Below are 18012 nucleotides of genomic sequence, written 5' to 3' on the forward strand. Positions count from 1 at the left end.
GGGGACATGACTGTGGGGAAGAAAAACAGACGTGCTTAGAATTGGGGGACAGAGAATCTCAGGATAAAATTCAGAACCGTCCAGACTGGGATCCGTGTAGTGTTTATCTGGGAGACTGTTCAGTAATCTTTTTTTTTTTTTTTTTTTTTTATTTTTTTTTTTTTTTTAAATATTTATTTTTTTTTTTTGGGACAGAGAGAGACAGAGCATGAACGGGGGAGGGGCAGAGAGAGAGGGAGACACAGAATCCGAAACAGGCTCCAGGCTCTGAGCCATCAGCCCAGAGCCCGACGCGGGGCTCGAACTCACGGACCGTGAGATCGTGACCTGGCTGAAGTCGGACGCTTAACCGACTGCGCCACCCAGGCGCCCCAAGAGACTGTTCAGTAATCTTAAAGGAATTGTTGCTCTCTTTCCCCTCAGATGTGATCCAGCACTGCCAGCGGGTCAGACCCATCATTGATCTGGTCCATAAGGTCATCAGCACAGATCTGTCCATAGCAGACTGTCTCTTGCCCATCACATCCCGTATCTACATGCTGCTACAGCGGTAAGCATCAGCTTACACACACCCCAGGTTAAAGTCCTCATCTGTGCCTTTGTGGGAAGCCCTGGTGTGATACTATCCCCAGCTGAGGGTTTTCCTATTTTTCCATCCCTACTGAGAGGAGAGACTTGGGCAGACAGAGCTGGAAAATATCTGTGATGGAACACGTTGTATTCATTTCCCTGAGTAGAGTACACTATTCTCCAACTAGGCTAACGACAGTAATCTCTCCACCGGTGGATGTCATTGCTTCTTGTGTCAATTGCTTGACTGTTTTGGCTGCCCGGAACCCTGCAAAGGTGAGACACACCAAGTCTTCAAAATAGCCAAAAAATGTTGCACCTGGTGTATACCTGAAGACACATGGACATTGAGCTCTTTTCCCTTCTCAGGTCTGGACTGATCTTCGTCACACAGGCTTTTTACCATTCGTGGCCCACCAAGTCTCCAGCATGAGTCAGATGATTAGGTGAGCCAGGTCTTGGGTTGGGTAGAGCGTATTCCCCAGGAGTACCATATACATTTTGGGTCCAGGCTAGCTACATTACTTTTAAAGAAGCTTCCCTGTGCAGTATTTCTCATCCAGCAGCAACCACCTTAGGTACATGGGAATTAATTTTCCAGGTTGGAGAATACAGAGCTGTCTGGATCCAGAGACGTGGCTTCCCTTTCCTCAGCTGTAGTCACTCTATACTTTTCCTTGTTTCATGGCTTTTTGAACTTGCGTGGTAGGACAATTATTTATACATAGGCTCCATTTTCCTACTTCAGCATTTGCTCCTTGCCTTGTCTTGCTTATTAGACAATGATGTTTTCCTGATGTTTATTTGATTTTTTGAGTTTTAAAGCTCTTGAGGTTGTACATTAATAAAGTACTCTCTTAATGTTGATCTTGGGTATAAAATAGCCTAGATTTGCTTCATTCTTTTGAGAGCTTTCCTATGTTAGGTCCAAGCTATCTAGATAATAAGAATGCTCTGTGATGAGTTTCTTGAAACCTTGAGATTGCCCCGTCCTGATTCACTCTGCCTCTGTTTTTCCCCAGTGCGGAGGGGATGAATGCTGGAGGGTACGGAAACCTCTTGATGAATAGTGAGCAGCCCCAGGGCGAGTATGGGGTCACTGTTGCCTTTCTACGCTTGATCACCACTCTTGTCAAGGTAAACGCTGGTCAGATGGAAATATCTGAAATAGTTTCTCTTCTACCATAGTCATTGTCTTTGGGCACAGCAGTTGTCCTGATGTTATGGTGTTAACAGTTTCTGTGTATTGAGTATTTACTATGTGCCAGATTCCATAGCAGGTACTTTATCTGTGTTAATTAATAAATTAATTAAAAATTTAAAGTTTGTTTATTTTGAGAGAGAGCGAGAGAGAGAGAGCACATTGGGATAGGGGCAGAGAGAGGGAGAGAGAGAGAATCCCTTCCCAAGCAGGTTCCGCACTGTCAGTGCAGAGCCCCATGTGGGGCTCGAAATCACAAACTATGAAACATGACTTGAGCCGAAATCAAGAGTTGGAAGCTTAACTGACTTAGCCATGCAGGCGCCCCTGTGTTAATTTATTTAATATTCAGAGGCAGGATGGAATGATGTGGTTACTGTCAAGCTATTTTCATCGTAGCCCAGGGCAATACATATGTTTTATATCTAGGCCCAGTATCCGTGCGTGTGTCCGTGTGTGTGTCCGTACTTCTGAAGCAAAGTTTCACAATTCAGCACTTCTCTGACAACGCAAAAGGCACTCTGGTATTTTCTAATAAGCTGATTTCACAATCCACTACTGGATTACAACTCAGTTTGAAAAATACTGTCGTAGCATAGATTTTGGAGTCAGACAAAATTAGGTGTACATGTCAGGTTGACCACTTACTAACTGTGTTGGGCTTGGGCAAACATCGAATTTCTTAGAACCTTTGTAAAAAAGGAGTAATAGCATGGTCTTTATTCCTTGGAGTTGTTGAGAGGGCCACACATGAGAAGCACTCAGCCTACTTTTCTGCCTGCGAGAATCAATGAATGAATGCTTGAAAAGGTAGAAACAGTCCAGAGATAGGGATATAGCTATAGATATTTATACGTAAGTAAAGAATTCCCATTTTTAAGGTGAGGAAGCTGAATATTAGGACAAAGAATTGTGAGTCTGAGAGCTCCTTTCCAGTGTCCCAGAGATAGGGTAGAGGTTAGGCGAATGGCTGGCATCATGATCGTGAAATCAGCACTCCCCATTGCTAACAGTCCTACGTCCTTCATGTTCATGGTTGGTACCTCCCTCTGCCAGATTCAACCTTCTTCTGTCTCCTTCACGTAGGTGCCTTCTGTGACACTGAGACATTGTCTTTTTAGTCTTTTTCTCTATTTCAAAGAAATCCACAGCTTGGACCCAGTTGAACTAGAGTGTTCTGATTTTTTTTTTTTTCTCTTACTGACAACCAGGGTTTGCCTAGATTTCCTTTGGACCTGTAGTTTTAGAGTTAAATCTCTGATAGCTGAATGACTTCCTTAAATGGTTTAAGTCCTTACAGCATGGTTTCTCATAGGGGCAGCTTGGGAGTACCCAGAGCCAAGGGCTGGCGCCCTGTGTCATGTTTGTGCTGAAGGAGATGCTTCCTGGCTATCACAAGTGGCGCTACAACACCCATGGTGTGAGGGAACAGATTGGTAAGGGACACGCGGGCAGGGAAGGCCTGAGCCACTCCTGGCTCTCTGGAGATCTTATCTTTCCCTTTGTTGGGATGAGGGTCATCACACAAGGCCACTTCATTCCTGTGTCTTTTCCGGAGTCCAGGTTGCCTGATCCTGGAGTTGATTCATGCAATACTGAACCTGTGCCATGAGGCAGACCTGCACAGCAGGTATGAGGGGGTGATTGCTTGAACCGGGTATTCTTGGACGCTGCCGCTCCCCAGGGGAAGACACGGGGGGGCTTCTGCTCATCCTTTCAGAAAACTCAGCTGGGTTGAACCCAGAGCTCAGTACTCTGGAGGTTCTCATTTGCTCTCCACTGGACTGTATCCTTTCTCCCTGTGAGTCGAGAAGAGCAAATGAAATGGGGATGAGATTGTTCCCAATGACACACACACATACATATACACAAATTATTTTTTATGATCTTTACAAAAGTTACACATGTTCATTAGGAAAATAGTGAAAATGCCCTTCCTAAACCTGTTTCCAGAGATGACTAGGAAGTTCGTGTGTATTCTACTAGGTGTTTTCCTTTGCTTGTACTAACTGCTCCATAATTTTATTTCCATGCCACTTCATATAGATCTGTCTTGTTTTAGTGGTACCATGCGTTCCATTGTATGAATTAATCATGACTCAATTCAGTAGATGTATCCATTAATCGTTGGGACATTTAGATAGCTTCTCTGGGTTGTTTTTAAGATCAAGTCTACTTAAGGAAAGTGACCAGAGTGTGTTCATCTGACACGGAGCTGATCTGTACCACTGATGTCCAGTTGGTTAGGTTTGGATAGTGCCCTTCTCTTGCAGTAATAAACTTCACAGCTCCCTGGTGACTCAGAACATGTCTGTCTTGCAGTCACAGCCCCAGCCTGCAGTCTCTCTGCATCTGCAGCCTGGCCTACACAGAAGCGGGACAGACAGTCATCAATATCATGGGCATCGGTGTGGACACCATCGACATGGTGATGGCTGCTCAGCCCCGCAGGTGGGGCTCCCTCTCCCCTTCCCCGTTTATCTTAGTGTGCCTGCATGTCCTGAGAACTCCAGTGTGAGTTAATGTGCGGTAGCTTTTTAAAGACAGCCTTATTTCCCCTAGGATGTAGCTTGTATGTAATCTAGCGGCTGCTGCATAGACTGGCACATAGCAAAGGGAGTTGATTGCTCCTCCTCTCTCCTAGTTTGGACTGGGGCCTCTAACAGAAGCTGTTGAACTCTGGGATTATTGTTGGAATCTAATTCATGAGAGCACATATGTTGCAAATGAAGTCATGTTGTCTGAATCAACTTTGGTTTCCATTTGGCACCCTAGTGATGGGGCAGAGGGCCAGGGGCAGGGCCAGCTGCTGATCAAGACAGTGAAACTGGCATTCTCCGTCACCAACAATGTTATTCGGCTGAAACCTCCTTCTAATGTGGTGTCCCCCCTGGAACAGGCTCTCACACAGCATGGTATGTATTGCTCTTGCGAACACCAGTGCTTCTGCCCACAAGTACGTACTTCAGGCTGTGTTGTTAGAGGCCAGCAGTATTTTCTGACTAATTCCTGGAGGGAGTTTGGGAATGATCACCAGTCCCCATCCCGGACTTAGAAGTGAGAGGGCTGGAATGTCCTTCATTTCTGCCTCCTGTTGATGACGGGATAATAGTTAAGAACCCGTGTTCAAAGTCAGACTGCCTTGGCTCACATTTTGGCTTTAATCTGCTATGTTACCTTGGGCACATTATTGAACAACTCTGCCTCAGGGGATAATAGTAATACCTACCTTACACAATTACGACGGAGGTAAGATTACTACATGTAAATCATGGAGGGAAGTTCTTGGTGCCTGTTAAGTATTAACTGTTTTATTCTTTGACCTTACACTACTCATTTAATACCTTTGGGACCCTGTTTCCTCATTTTCAAGTAGGTGTTTAGATAATGCCTAAGACCTACTCTTAACTATCATTTTGAGATTTTGATGATTCTTGCATTTCAATGTGACGTCTTTTTCTAACCTGTTTGTTAAGAGACTGTTTTGTTTTGTTTTGTTTTCCAAAATGTCTCTCTTTCTGCTCTTAATGAATTGGATTGGGCTGTTTACCTCCAAATCCTGCATATCCCCTTGGCTACTGAAAAAAGAGAATGGTATGGCCACCTGGATTCGCTCTGGCCCTCCCAAGTACTTGAGGGTAGTAAATTCCCTCACGTGCGTGAGCCTTTTTGAATAGCAGCCTCTCTTAGGAGCTTGAATCAGGCACATTGGTGTCTCAGCTGTTTCCTGTACTTCTTCAGGTGCCCATGGGAACAACCTCATTGCTGTTCTTGCCAAATACATCTACCACAAACATGATCCTGCTTTGCCACGTCTTGCCATCCAGCTGTTGAAACGTCTGGCCACGGTAGGATCCCACTTAATCAGCCAAAGCCCCAGAAAACTGACTTTGTGCATGAGACCACCCCTGCCTTATCTCAGGAGAAACAGCTAGCTTGGACTTAGCCCTGACTTTTACAGTGACCCAGCCATGTACACACCACACAAATTGTGTTGCTGTCCACACCACACCTAAATTGTGGTTTGTGAGGGTTTTTTTTTTTTTTCCTGATTACAAAAGACATGCATACTCATTTTTACATATTTAAACGTTACAGGTAAATGTAGCATAGAAAGTTAAGGTCCACTCTGATCCCTTCGTTCCAAGACTCCCTATGAGCAGATTGGTATGCATTGATCCACATTTCTTTTTATCTGTGCTTTTGTATTGAAGGATGTTTGCTGTGCTCTTCTGTTCTTTACAAAAGTACAATTGCACCGTCCATACTGTTTTGTGACTGGCTTTTTTCACTGAACCACAGATCTTACAGTCTTTCCATGTGGGCACATTTGGCCTACTTTATTGTCTTTAATGCTTGCACGATGAGCCACAGAATGAATGTATCCTGATTTATTTGGGCTATTTTTTTTTTTTTTTTTGTCTTTCACTATTACAAGCAGTGCTGCAGTGAACATTGTTGTCCATAGAACGCCATGAACTTTTGTTTTCAATTCCTGAATATTAGTTATTAGTGAACATTTTAATTTTTGTAGACATTTCTAAATTGGCCTCTATAAAGGATTGTATTAAAAAAAATTTTTTTAAAGGGGGTGGGATGCCTGGGTGGCTCAGTTAAGTGTCTGACTTCAACTCAGGTCATGATCTCACAGTTCGTGAATTCGAGCCCCACGTTGGGCTCTGTGCTGACAGCTCAGAGCCTGGATTCGGTTTCTGTGTCTTCCTCTCTCTCTGCCCTTGCCCTGCTTGCACTCTGTGTCTCTCTCTCAAAAATGAATAAACATTAAAAAAAAATTTTTTTTTAATTAAAGGATTGTAGCAGTTTATATTCCCCCCTTTTTCCTAATTTTTTTTCTAAACGTTTGTTTTTGAGAGAGACAGAGCACGAGTAGGGCAGGGCAGAGAGAGAGGGAGACACAGAATTCGAGGCAGGCCCCAGGCTCTGAGCTGTCAGCACAGAGCCTGACAAGGGGCTCGAAATCACAGACCAGACCGCGAGATCATGACCTGAGCTGATGTCAGACAGTTAACTGACTGAGCCACCCAGGCGCACCCCCCCTTCCCTGCTTTTTTTTTAATGTAATCTCTACCCCCATCATGTGGCTTGAATTCATGATCCGGAGATTAGGAGTTGACACTCTACCAACTGAGCCAGCCAGGCGCCCCGACAGTTTGTACTCCTAACACCAAGTCTTAACATCCTTGCCAGAGTGGCCCTGTCAGTCTTTTAATCTTTGCTAATCTAATAGGCAAACCAGTATTACCTCATTTTTTACTTTGCATTTATCGTTATTATTGTGTATCTTTTATGTTGATTACCATTTCTTTTGTGAATCACTGGGCATTTTGTAGCATAGTTTGAAGCAATGTCCCTTTTAACCTACTGCCACATACTTGGATGTTTCCCTTTGTGCCCATTTTCTGAGAGTTCTCCGGCACCCTTCTGCAGGAGCTCGTTGAGGTTTTTCTGGAAGTAGAGCTCTAAGTCTGTGTTTGGTCTCCACCAGGTGGCCCCAATGTCAGTGTACGCCTGCCTGGGCAATGATGCGGCTGCCATTCGAGATGCCTTCCTGACCCGACTGCAGAGCAAGATTGAGGACATGCGCATCAAAGTCATGATTCTGGAGTTCCTCACGGTTGCAGTAGAGACTCAGCCAGGCCTCATTGAACTGTTTCTGAATCTGGAGGTGAAGGATGGCAGCAATGGCTCCAAGGTGAGCCCACACCTGGGATGAAGCTGGGGGGCGGCCCCTTGGGAGGTGGGTGCAGGCCCCACGGGTGCGCTTGCTGGCAGTGGCCAGGGCCTGAACTCTCACCCCTCTTGCAGGAATTCAGCCTTGGGGTATGGAGCTGTCTCCACGCCGTGCTGGAGCTGATCGATTCCCAGCAGCAGGACCGCTACTGGTGTCCACCCCTGCTGCATCGTGCGGCCATTGCCTTTCTGCATGCCCTGTGGCAGGACCGGCGGGACAGTGCCATGCTGGTCCTCAGAACTAAGTAAGTCTGGCTCCAGGAGGTATTTACTTTCAAGGCTTGTGTCTGTAAAATGGGAGTAACAATACTTCATACTTCAGAGGTTTGTTGTGACAGCTCACTTAGCATATGTGTAGAAAGTGCTAGGAGTCTGGTTCAGTGTGCAGGAACTTCACTCTTAGTCATTGTCTTCTTATGCTGCTGCCAGCAGGTGTCATCTTTATTCTAGGGCAGAGGTGTGTTTACCTTAGGGTGCCCACCTTTTCCTGCCTTTTGTATTCTTGCCTTCTGCTGACTCCTTCAGACCCACTATTCTTGAGAAACGCCTTCCGATGAGTGACATGTTCTAGCCCTTGAACTGAATGAGACCCCTGCTCTCTAGGACCCTATTTGCTGAATGAGACCCCTGCTCCCTAGACCCTGTTCGCTGAATGAGTCCCCTGCTCTCTAGAACCCTGTTCACACAAAGGGAAGGAACATTAAAAAGGCAAACCATGGGAATCTGCGTCCTTATTCCCCTCCCTCTCTCTTCCTTCTGGGGCTGCGGGACATGTGCAGCGGCACAGATCATGAGAATTTTTACCATTCAACTCTAGAATATACATATAACATATGATTGTGTTTCTTAACGGGAAAGCATAATTGTATCTGTGGAACCCTTTGTATTTACGTAGGAGCAGGTCACCTGTGAGACACATGTTAAGACTGGGCAGGTAACTTGGGTGTTAGGACTTGGGTGTGCAAGGAACCACTCAAGGCAGGTGGACAGAACTTCAGGAAGGACTGCCTGAGAGAAAGGATGATTTCCAAATGTATTTTTCTTTCAGACCCAAATTTTGGGAGAACTTAACCAGTCCACTGTTTGGAACCCTTTCTCCTCCCTCAGAAACATCTGAGGTAAGCTGGGGTGAAGGGTAGGACGGTGACGGAAAGTCTCAGGGAGGACAGGCTGGGCTGCGAGAGGCTGAGGTGTAGAAAATGATATCTCCCCTAATTAAGCAACCAGAGTGTTTTCTTCACTGGAAACTTCTTTCTCAGAGGAGTGCCTGCTTCCTCTCCCTGTGATGTCTTGCTTGGGAAGGAAAGTGGCATGCCCTGCTCTGTGTTGATGGCTCGGTGGTCTTCTCCGCTCGCTGGGAGACACTGTGGACCTGACACTGCAGATGCCCATTCACGTTCGATAGGGACTGTGCTTCCTTGTTTTCCAAGTATCGGGTCCCTGCTCCGGTCCCTCATGGGGGCCACCAGGGAAGAGGTTCTCCTTGTGATTGGTATCTGCTCTGCTCTCCCCTCCACAGCCCAGCGTCCTGGAAACCTGTGCCCTCATCATGAAGATAATTTGCTTGGAAATATACTATGTAGTTAAGTGAGTCCTTTCCCCTTTTGAGATTTGAATTAAAGGTTTGGGGTGGGGGTGTGGTGGCCTGCCATTGGGTTCATGGCTCTTTGAGCCAAGGCAGAGGAGAGAGCTGGTTTGGAGCCATTTATGGAGGGCCGCTGAGTTGTGTCCCTGGCCAGTCCATTGATGGCATTTATGATTGTCAGAGAGAGTTATTGTGAAGCAAACTCCATGTGCCTGGGATTTCATGGAGGAGGAATCCTGGAAAAGGCCTCAACCTAACCCATTATGTTGAGCAAGAAGTATGAACCCCACACAGTGGAGGTGACTGGAGCCGTCTGCCTTTAAGCCCAAGTGAGGTCGCTTTCTCTGCCTCGACAAGGGTCTGTGCCCATCACATTTATGTCCGCTTTCAAAACCTAATCATAGGTTTTATTTTTTCTTGACACCCTAGGGGCTCTTTAGATCAGTCTTTAAAAGATACACTTAAGAAATTTTCCAGCGAGAAACGCTTTGCCTACTGGTCAGGATATGTCAAGTCACTGGCAGTTCACACAGCAGACACGGAGGGCAGCAGCTGCACCTCCCTGGTAGAGTATCAGATGCTCGTCTCCGCCTGGAGGATGCTCCTCATCATCGCCACCAGTCATGTAAGAGCCTCTGGGGAGCGGCGGGGGGGGGGGGGGGGTTTCGCTTTGGTGTCCTAGCAACCGTGTGCTGGGATGCCTGACGGATACACCCCTTGGGATGAAGAACAAATCAGGGATTTTTTCCTGAGCTAAGATGTAACAGTTCTGTGCTGGTAGATGGGGGGCTGCTGTGGGGTGTTTAGGGTGTTGGGTTCAAGAGACCTTGAAGGAAAATGCAGAGAAGTAATTTAAAACATTCATAAAACAATAGCATCCATAAAAGCCTCCTGTAGCTGCCCTTGTGGCCCTGAACAGGTCTCAGAGGCCCCCTTCCTTCGTCTGCCTCTCACGCACACGTAGAGTCACCTTCTTAGGCACGTCCCCTGTCGACACTAGGTAAATATTTGTAGACTGGTCAACAGACAGCTGTGACTGCTGTGGCAGCACCTTCTCTAGGGTTCTAGAAACTGCATTTCCTGGTTTTAGAAAAAGAGCAGAGGCCATTGTCTCTGCACTGTGTATCTACTGAGTTGGTTTTTAGAGAGAGAAAGTTAGCATTTAAGAACTCGCATTTCTCTTTTGCGTGCATGCGTGTGTTTTCACACTGCACCGTCCTGTTGTGCAATAAGGGCTTAGTTTTGAATTGTTTTTCCCTGGGGAATCCAGATTACTATCTTTGCTTCATTAGTAACTACAACTTGGTAGATGTCCCTTGTTCCAGGCATACTCTTATGTCTTCCATGAGTGATGTGTTCCCAGTGCCTGACTGGCCACGACTTTGGGACTTTTCTGCATCACATTGGCTGTAGACTCCTGAGACTGCAGACACACCAGAAGGCTCAGCCATCTTTGGAGCATGATTGATTCCTCAGTGGATAGCCTGTGTGTCACTTGCCTTTTAGGCCCTAGCTAGGCAAGAGGTGTTTTGTTTTGTTTTAATTAAAGTATAGTTGACATATAATGTTCTGTTAGTTTCAGGTGGACATCGTGATGTTTCCGTATTTTCATACACAGTAAGATGATTCCCATGCTAAGTCTAGTTACTGTCTCTTAAACATACAAGGCCATTACAGTGTTATTAACTATATTTCCTATGTTGTACGCCATAGGCAGCAGTTCATGGATCGTAGCTCTGAAAATCCTGCTACCTCTATTTTCTTAGGAAAACTATCTGATTAAGTGTAGCATACTGACCATTCACTTACTCATTTAACAGATATTAACGGAATGTTCCCCATGTGTCAGGCACCCAGGGATACAACAGTGAACAAGGCAGAGAAGGTCTTTGATCTCCTGGAGAGTGGCCCATGAGGGAGGCAAATTGTAAACAAATCCATAAAGAAAAACAGTTTGAGATTGTGATAATTCACTATGAAGGAGATAATCAGGATGTTGTGGTAGTGAGTGCTTAAGTAGGAGCAGTCAGGAAGGCCTTCTCTGAGAAGGTGTCATCCAAACTGAGACCTGATGTGCAAAGGAGCCTTCCAGGTGGAGAGCCTGTGGAAGAGAGTAGTCTAGGCACATGGTGTCACATGTGTGAGGGTCCAGAGCGGAAAAGAGTGTGGTATGGTTTAAGCAGGAAGAAGAAGTCCTACTAGTAGGCCTGGAATAGGCTGAGCACGAGTGGTGATACCGAAATCAGTTGGACTAGATCCCGTGGGGCCTCTTAGGCCTTGTTGTGAGGCGTTTGTATTTCTAGTGCACTGGGAAGCCGTTGAAGGGTCTGAGAAGAGGGGTGTTGTCAGGAGGAGGTGGTGAACCTGACCCGATTTTGACCATGTCTAAGGGTGGACAGAGAAACAACCGGGCAATAATTTGGAAGACCGTGACTAACCAAAGACTGATTGCCTGACAGAGGACCCTACGTCTTGTGGCTTTTGTAGTCTGGGGAATTTTCCCAAATGACATTTTTCTCCCTGTTCCTTTGCAGGCAGAGGTAATGCACCTGACTGACCCTGCAGTGCGTCGCCAGCTCTTTCTTGACGTGCTTGATGGGACCAAAGCATTAGTAAGTGTGTCTGGGAAGTTTCTCATTCTTCCTAGGGAGAAGGTCTCACAAATGTCAGGACAAGGGGCTCAGTCGGCCTCGGAGGCCTGAGGCCACAGTGCCGAGCCGTGGTCTCTCCCACGGGCCCGTCCCTGTCAGCTCACTGCTGGGAAAGAAGGGCATGAGTCTGAAAGGTGCCCTTCGGATGGAGCTCGAATCTCCCAGCCACGTCAGCTCGCAGGAAGCCTGACTTCTGACTGGTCTGCTGTCTCCCCTCAGCTCCTGGTCCCCACCTCAGTGAACTGCCTCCGCCTCGGATCCATGATGTGCACTCTGCTGCTTATTCTCCTCCGGCAGTGGAAGAGGTGAGGGGAGGGGGCCTGCTCACTCCTCCTTACCGGCCCTTCGCTTTCCCGAAGGGGAGAAAATGGGTGTGAGACGGGCTCACTTTCCATCGCTAGCAAACAGGGGGAGGCAGGCTGCCCGGTGGGCACCTCTGAATCAGAGCTAGGGCACTTTGTGGCCTTTATTTGGCACGTGTTCTTCCTTCTCTGCCCCGTATTGTTGCTAGGGAGTTAGGTTCTGTGGATGAAATCCTTGGGCCCTTGACGGAGATCCTGGAGGGAGTGCTACAGGCAGACCAGCAACTCATGGAGAAGACCAAGGCCAAGGTGTTCTCAGCATTCATCACAGTGTTGCAGATGAAGGAGATGAGAGGTGAGGAGCAGAGGGGAGAGGGGGCAGCAGTCCCCCGGCTCCACTGGCAGCTGGTCTGGCGGGGCTTCATCTGGTTTCCAGCCACACATTTTTGCTTTGCGGTTTGAGCTGTCAGTCTTGGAATGCCTGTCTTCCAGAAGACTTTTTCTCCCCCATCTGTCTACTTCCTGCTCCCCACGCGGGTGGATCCTCTCTCAGCAGCATACATTCCCCTGTGCCTGCCTGGGGAGGGAACCTCGGTGTGCAGCAGCGAGAGTTGACATGGTGAGTGAGCATCACTGTGTCCCCTCCCTGCCTGTGCTCTGCAGTGAGTGACATCCCCCAGTACTCCCAGCTGGTGCTGAATGTCTGTGAGACCCTCCAGGAAGAGGTAATTGCTCTCTTCGACCAGACCCGCCATAGTCTGGCGTCAGGTGGTGCCACAGAGGACAAGGACAGCATGGAGACTGATGACTGCTCGAGGCCCCGGCACAAGGACCAGCGTGATGGGGTGAGGGAGTGCCCTGGGGAGTAGGTTGTCCTGCCCACGCACATCCAGCAAGTGCCAACTGCCTTGCCTGCCCTGTGCCAGGCCCTCGGGGTGATTAGTGAATGAGACATGTAGTCACTGCACTGGAAGAGTTTATAGCCTAGTGGAGAACATGAACAAATCAGAGCCCATGCAGAGATGTGTCGGAATTCCATCGTGGCAAGTCCCATGCAGGAGAAACACTGGGAGAACGTGTGGCTTGGGGTTCTCACCTAATCTAGGGATTCCACGAGATAGCACCCTTTCAGCCATAATTTAAAGCATTGATAGAGTCAGGCAGGTAAAGGGAGCGAGGAAGACTTGGGAGTGAGAACAGGGTGGTTTGCTGTGGTACGAGTCCCCTGGCGGCCAGAGGAAAGGCTGTCGTGAGCGAAGAAGCAGTGAGAGGCTGGAGGGCTGGGGGCTGGATGACTGGCAGCCTTAGCAGGGTCTTTGATGTGGGTTTCAAGTGAAAGAAGAAAGGACTCAAGGATTTAAGCAAGGGAGAGAAATGTGGAAAGCTCTCCCTGGACGCAGCATAGAAGAGTGTTTTTCAAACTGGGCGATGACTTGTTAGTGGGTCTTGAGATGAACTCATTTGGTTATAACCAGCATTTTTTTTTTTTTTAACAAAGGAGGATAAAGTATAAAAGAAAATATCTGTGTTTTGTTGGTGGGGGGAAGGGTAGGAAAATATATCAACGTGTGTATACAGGGACACAGCATAAAAAGTATTTATTCTTGTGCGTCATGGTCAAAAGTAAGTTTGAAAAGCCACCGGTATGAAGAATTGATTGGAGAGGGTCCAGGAGAGCGAAGGACCGTTCAGGAGGCGGGTGCAGTGGTGCAGCAAGACGGGTAGAATTGGGCGCAGTGAGCAGGTGTGAGTCGGGAAGCTTGAGAGGTAGTGGGGGAGGGAGGAGTCTAGAACTGTCTCTGGGGGGTGGTATGTTAGCTTGGGGGGAGTGCTGTGCCCCGTTAGGGGGTGTGGGTACAGCCAGGTTGGGAGAGACTCCACGTTTGCATCAAGCTTACTTGGGAGATGTCTGTGACCGAGTGAGGGCTGGGGCAGCCTGGCGCAGGGCTGCCTGTTGTTGTCCTCCCCCCTCATCCCCGCCCTTGCACTGCTTCCTTCCCTCTTGTCTATCTTTGCCCCCGGGCCCCAGCAGGTGTGTGTCCTGGGCCTGCACCTGGCCAAGGAGCTGTGTGAGGTGGACGAAGACGGTGACTCATGGCTCCAGGTGACTCGCAGGCTCCCCATCCTGCCAACCCTCCTCACCACTCTGGAGGTGAGCCTTCGCATGAAGCAGAACCTGCATTTCACCGAGGCATCATTGCACCTGCTCCTCACTCTGGCTCGCACCCAGCAGGTAGGAGGCCAGCCCGGGTGCAGGAGGGAGCCTCCTGGCTTGTGTTGGGTGGGTTCCAGCACAGCCTGTGATTCTCCCAGGAGCTCTGGTCTGCCTTGAGAGCTCGGCTGCCCCTGGGCAGGAGACAGATTCCAGGAGTGGTGGGGCCGGGTAAGTTCCATCTCATCCCAGGTCTTTCCCTCCCAGGGAGCCACAGCAGTAGCTGGGGCTGGCATCACCCAGAGCATTTGTCTGCCCCTCCTGAGCGTGTACCAGCTTAGCTCCAATGGGACAGTGCAGGTGAGTGCCAGTGACTCGCCAGGACCCCTGGATTGGCCAGACTGCAATTTGAGGGGAAAAGTGTCCCTGTCCTTGATCTTTCACACACCCTGGGAGTTGCTCTTTAATGGCTTGTCTGCTGCACTGATGGTGTAGACTCCTCACTGCCCCCATACTGATTTCTAGTAAGAGAAGTTCATATGGCTAGTTAATGGCAGACCTGAGTCTAGAACCTGGGATTCTTTTGTATCTGCCTGGTGCTCTTTCCTCATAATCCCTGGCCTCTGACCCCCTGTGGCCCTGCCGGTCACCAGGCAGTGGCTGTGCCCTTTCTAGGTTTTCTCTTCCGAGCAGCCAGGCTGCCTTAGCTGCCGTGTTGCACGGAGGTCCCGCTACACCTGTCAGCTGGATTCGTTGGTGCCGTGTCCTGATCTCATCTGCTGTCTGTATCTTAGACGCCTAGCACCTCTCGGAAGTCTCTGGATGCCCCCTCTTGGCCAGGGGTCTACCGCCTCTCCATGTCCTTGATGGAGCGGCTCCTCAAAACTCTGCGCTACAACTTCCTGACCGAGGCCCTGGACTTCGTGGGTGTTCACCAGGAGCGGACCTTACAGGTGAGGGGCTGCCAGCATCATAGGAGCTCAGGGGGCTCAGGGTAATAGGGGGTCTGGGCCATTCAGGACCATTCAGCAACTTCTGAGCCTAGAAGAGTCTGATGTGCCGTCACCTCAGCATTTGTGGGTCCAGAACCTGTCCTCCCAATGGGAGGGTGAAGAGCAGGCAGGTCAGGTCCCTGTTTCACTCTATCCATCCTTGTCTCTCCCCTCTCAGTGCCTCAGTGCGGTGAGGACAGTACAGAGTCTGGCCTGCCTGGAGGAGGCAGACCACACTGTGGGCTTCATTCTGCAGCTCTCCAACTTCATGAAGGAATGGCACTTCCACCTGCCTCAGCTTATGCGAGATGTCCAGGTGGGTCCTTGGACAAGGTTCCTTGCAAGGGGTCTGGGAAAGTGCTTGGGCATGGGGTGGTGGGCATTGTCTGGGGTACCTCTGGTGAATAGCAGGCACTTGGAACGTGGGCATTTTGCTTTGTGCACATGGGGTTTGGTTTCTTCGTGTTGCTTTCCCTGGTGCTAAAGTTTTCCTTATATGTAAATATATATAAAGGGCAGCCTTGTAGCTTAAGAACTTGGGCTCAGTTGGATGGATGTTGGTTCACATCCCTTAGGAATAGGCCTGAAGCTCGAGACCAGCGGGGCCAGGGTCTGGGGAGTAGGGAGAGAACAGGTCCTGGAGCCAGACAGGCATCCATCATTTGTGTGACCTTGGCCACGTTACTTCGCTATTTCTGAAGGTTTTCCTTCTGTAAAATGGGAAAATGATCCCTATCTTATTTCTTTACTGAAGAACTGATCTTAGACATTGAGCTAGGTGGTGGCACGGCACAGGGTGCAGGGAAAGATCCCAGGCATCCCTTGCCTCAGTCCGGAGTCGGGCATACTCTGTGGCTGTAAGATTTGCAGCTCGAGAACACAGGGAGGTGAGCATTGTAGGAGCTGAGAGGAAGCGCACTGGGACTCTGAGGGGGGCCTGCTTGGTGGGGCCGCTGCTGAGAGCTCCCTGCCCCCGCCCCACGTCTGTGTCTGCTGCAGGTAAACCTGGGCTACCTGTGCCAGGCCTGCACCTCCCTCCTGCACAGCCGCAAGATGCTGCAGCACTGCTTGCAGGTAACCGCCCTCCCTGCCGGGCTGCCCGCGGGGCCTCGTGCCGGCTTCTCTGGACTCCACCTCCATTTCTTGTCTCCCTCAGAACAAAAACGGGGACGGCATCCCCTCGGCTGTCGCCCCCCGAGTTCAGCGGCTGCCCGCTGCTGCCGCTGCCGCCCCCTCCTGCTCTTCTAAGCAGCCCGCTGCTGACACGGAGGCCTCGGAGCAGCGAGCCTTACACACGGTCCAGTACGGACTTCTCAAGATCCTTAGCAGGACCCTGGCGGCTCTGCGCCACTTCACCCCAGACGTCTGCCAAATCCTGCTGGATCAGGTACGAGCCGCCCCCTGTGCCGTGCCACCAGCTGCCCAGCGGTGAGCTGCAGAGGCTCTCCTGTGCTCTGCTCTACCCTTAAGAGCCGTCTGGGGTCCTAGTTGGGCTCCAGATTGCTCCTGTCTTGCCTTGCAGTCCCTGGACCTTGCTGAATACAACTTCCTCTTTGCCCTGAGCTTCACCACTCCCACCTTTGACTCAGAAGTGGCCCCCTCCTTCGGGACCCTTCTGGCCACGGTGAATGTGGCCCTAAACATGCTTGGAGAGGTAAGTTGGGTGCTGTCAGACTCTGGCCTCTCAACCCCAGTCTTCCCCCCGATCTCCTGTGGCATAACTGTGGCCTCCAGCACGTCAGCCTGCCTGAGCCTGGTCCTTTTCCTGAGCGAGCTGGCAGGACCTCGCCGGGAGGAGCACTGTGGGGGCTGAGTGAGTAGCTGGCCAACTGCTAGTGCAGGGCCGCCAAGTCGAAGGCTCACAGGGAGCCACACCTGTTACTGTCACTTTCTCTTCTCACCCTGTGTCTCTTCCTCCAGCTGGACAAGAAAAAGGAGCCCCTCACCCAGGCCGTGGGGCTCAGCACACAGGCGGAAGGGACCAGAACGCTGAAGTAAGAAAGCCCCTCTTCTGGAATTTGATCTGGGGTCAGGGCAGCTGTGGGTCAGCCCTCCTCCTGGCTCGGCGGTGCACCCCGTCCCTGCCGGCTCGGCTGTCTGCAACGGGGCCCCCTGCCCTCTCCCCAGGTCCCTGCTGATGTTCACCATGGAAAACTGCTTCTACCTGCTCATCTCCCAGGCCGTGCGCTACCTTAGGGACCCGGCCGTGCATCCCCGGGACAAGCAGCGGATGAAACAGGAGCTCAGCTCGGAGTTGGTACAGACGGGTAGAGGGCTCTGACCAGGGGCGCTGGTGGGGACGAGCCTGTGGGTTCCCACTCGGCCCCCCGTCTCGCGGGGCCCTCACCTAGTACCTTTTCTTTCACAGAGCACGCTGCTCTCCAGCCTCTCACGCTACTTCCGCCGGGGAGGCCCCAGCTCCCCCGCTGCCGGCGTCCTCCCCTCGCCTCAGGGCAAGTCCACCTCGCTCTCCAAGGCCAGCCCGGAGAGCCAGGAGCCTCTGATCCAGCTAGTGCAGGCCTTCGTGCGGCACGTGCAAAGATAGGGTGGGGGCCCGCCCTCCCTGCTCCGGCAGCCTGCATCACAGTCCCGGGCAGCGGGGGTGCTGCGGGCCGGCCCTGCGGCCCGTGTGGACTGAGAGCGGCACCTGTCCCCTCCCCCCAGGGCAGCCACGACTCCAGCCGCCCACCCACTGGCATTATTTTTATAATAGATCAAGAGGTCCACGGCCAGGTGGGAGCCATGAGTCTACCGTGCTCACGCCCTCAAGTTCAGAATGTCCCAGGGTGTGGTACTTCCCTTAAGCAT

General features: G+C 50.2%; 1 protein-coding gene across 3 annotated transcripts in view; it reads left to right on the top strand.

Moving 5' to 3' along the window:
* NUP188 (nucleoporin 188) overlaps positions 1-18012 on the top strand; it is a 60190-nt gene that overhangs the window by 42008 nt on the left and 170 nt on the right. For 2 of the 3 annotated variants that reach the window (XM_040482588.1, XM_040482586.1), the window contains 29 exons: positions 424-550; positions 759-846; positions 940-1016; positions 1593-1707; positions 3087-3207; positions 3335-3401; positions 4094-4222; positions 4547-4686; positions 5360-5365; positions 5513-5619; positions 7278-7484; positions 7598-7767; positions 8571-8640; positions 9042-9109; positions 9537-9732; positions 11642-11719; positions 11978-12063; positions 12270-12415; positions 12724-12905; positions 14093-14293; positions 14480-14572; positions 15007-15165; positions 15383-15520; positions 16204-16278; positions 16361-16591; positions 16727-16858; positions 17125-17198; positions 17332-17461; positions 17573-18012. The exon at positions 17573-18012 is cut by the window's right edge and continues 170 nt beyond it. In XM_040482588.1, the coding sequence (XP_040338522.1) occupies positions 424-550; positions 759-846; positions 940-1016; positions 1593-1707; positions 3087-3207; positions 3335-3401; positions 4094-4222; positions 4547-4686; positions 5360-5365; positions 5513-5619; positions 7278-7484; positions 7598-7767; positions 8571-8640; positions 9042-9109; positions 9537-9732; positions 11642-11719; positions 11978-12063; positions 12270-12415; positions 12724-12905; positions 14093-14293; positions 14480-14572; positions 15007-15165; positions 15383-15520; positions 16204-16278; positions 16361-16591; positions 16727-16858; positions 17125-17198; positions 17332-17461; positions 17573-17749 (3590 nt within the window). In that variant the 3' untranslated portion in view covers positions 17750-18012. The remainder of the gene's footprint in view (positions 1-423; positions 551-758; positions 847-939; positions 1017-1592; positions 1708-3086; positions 3208-3334; positions 3402-4093; positions 4223-4546; positions 4687-5359; positions 5366-5512; positions 5620-7277; positions 7485-7597; positions 7768-8570; positions 8641-9041; positions 9110-9536; positions 9733-11641; positions 11720-11977; positions 12064-12269; positions 12416-12723; positions 12906-14092; positions 14294-14479; positions 14573-15006; positions 15166-15382; positions 15521-16203; positions 16279-16360; positions 16592-16726; positions 16859-17124; positions 17199-17331; positions 17462-17572) is intronic. The other variant, XM_040482587.1, reaches the window with a different exon arrangement.

Source organism: Herpailurus yagouaroundi, unplaced genomic scaffold (genome assembly GCF_014898765.1).
Source record: "Herpailurus yagouaroundi ecotype Mexico unplaced genomic scaffold, PumYag 160, whole genome shotgun sequence".
Classification (NCBI taxonomy): Eukaryota; Metazoa; Chordata; class Mammalia; order Carnivora; family Felidae; genus Herpailurus; species Herpailurus yagouaroundi.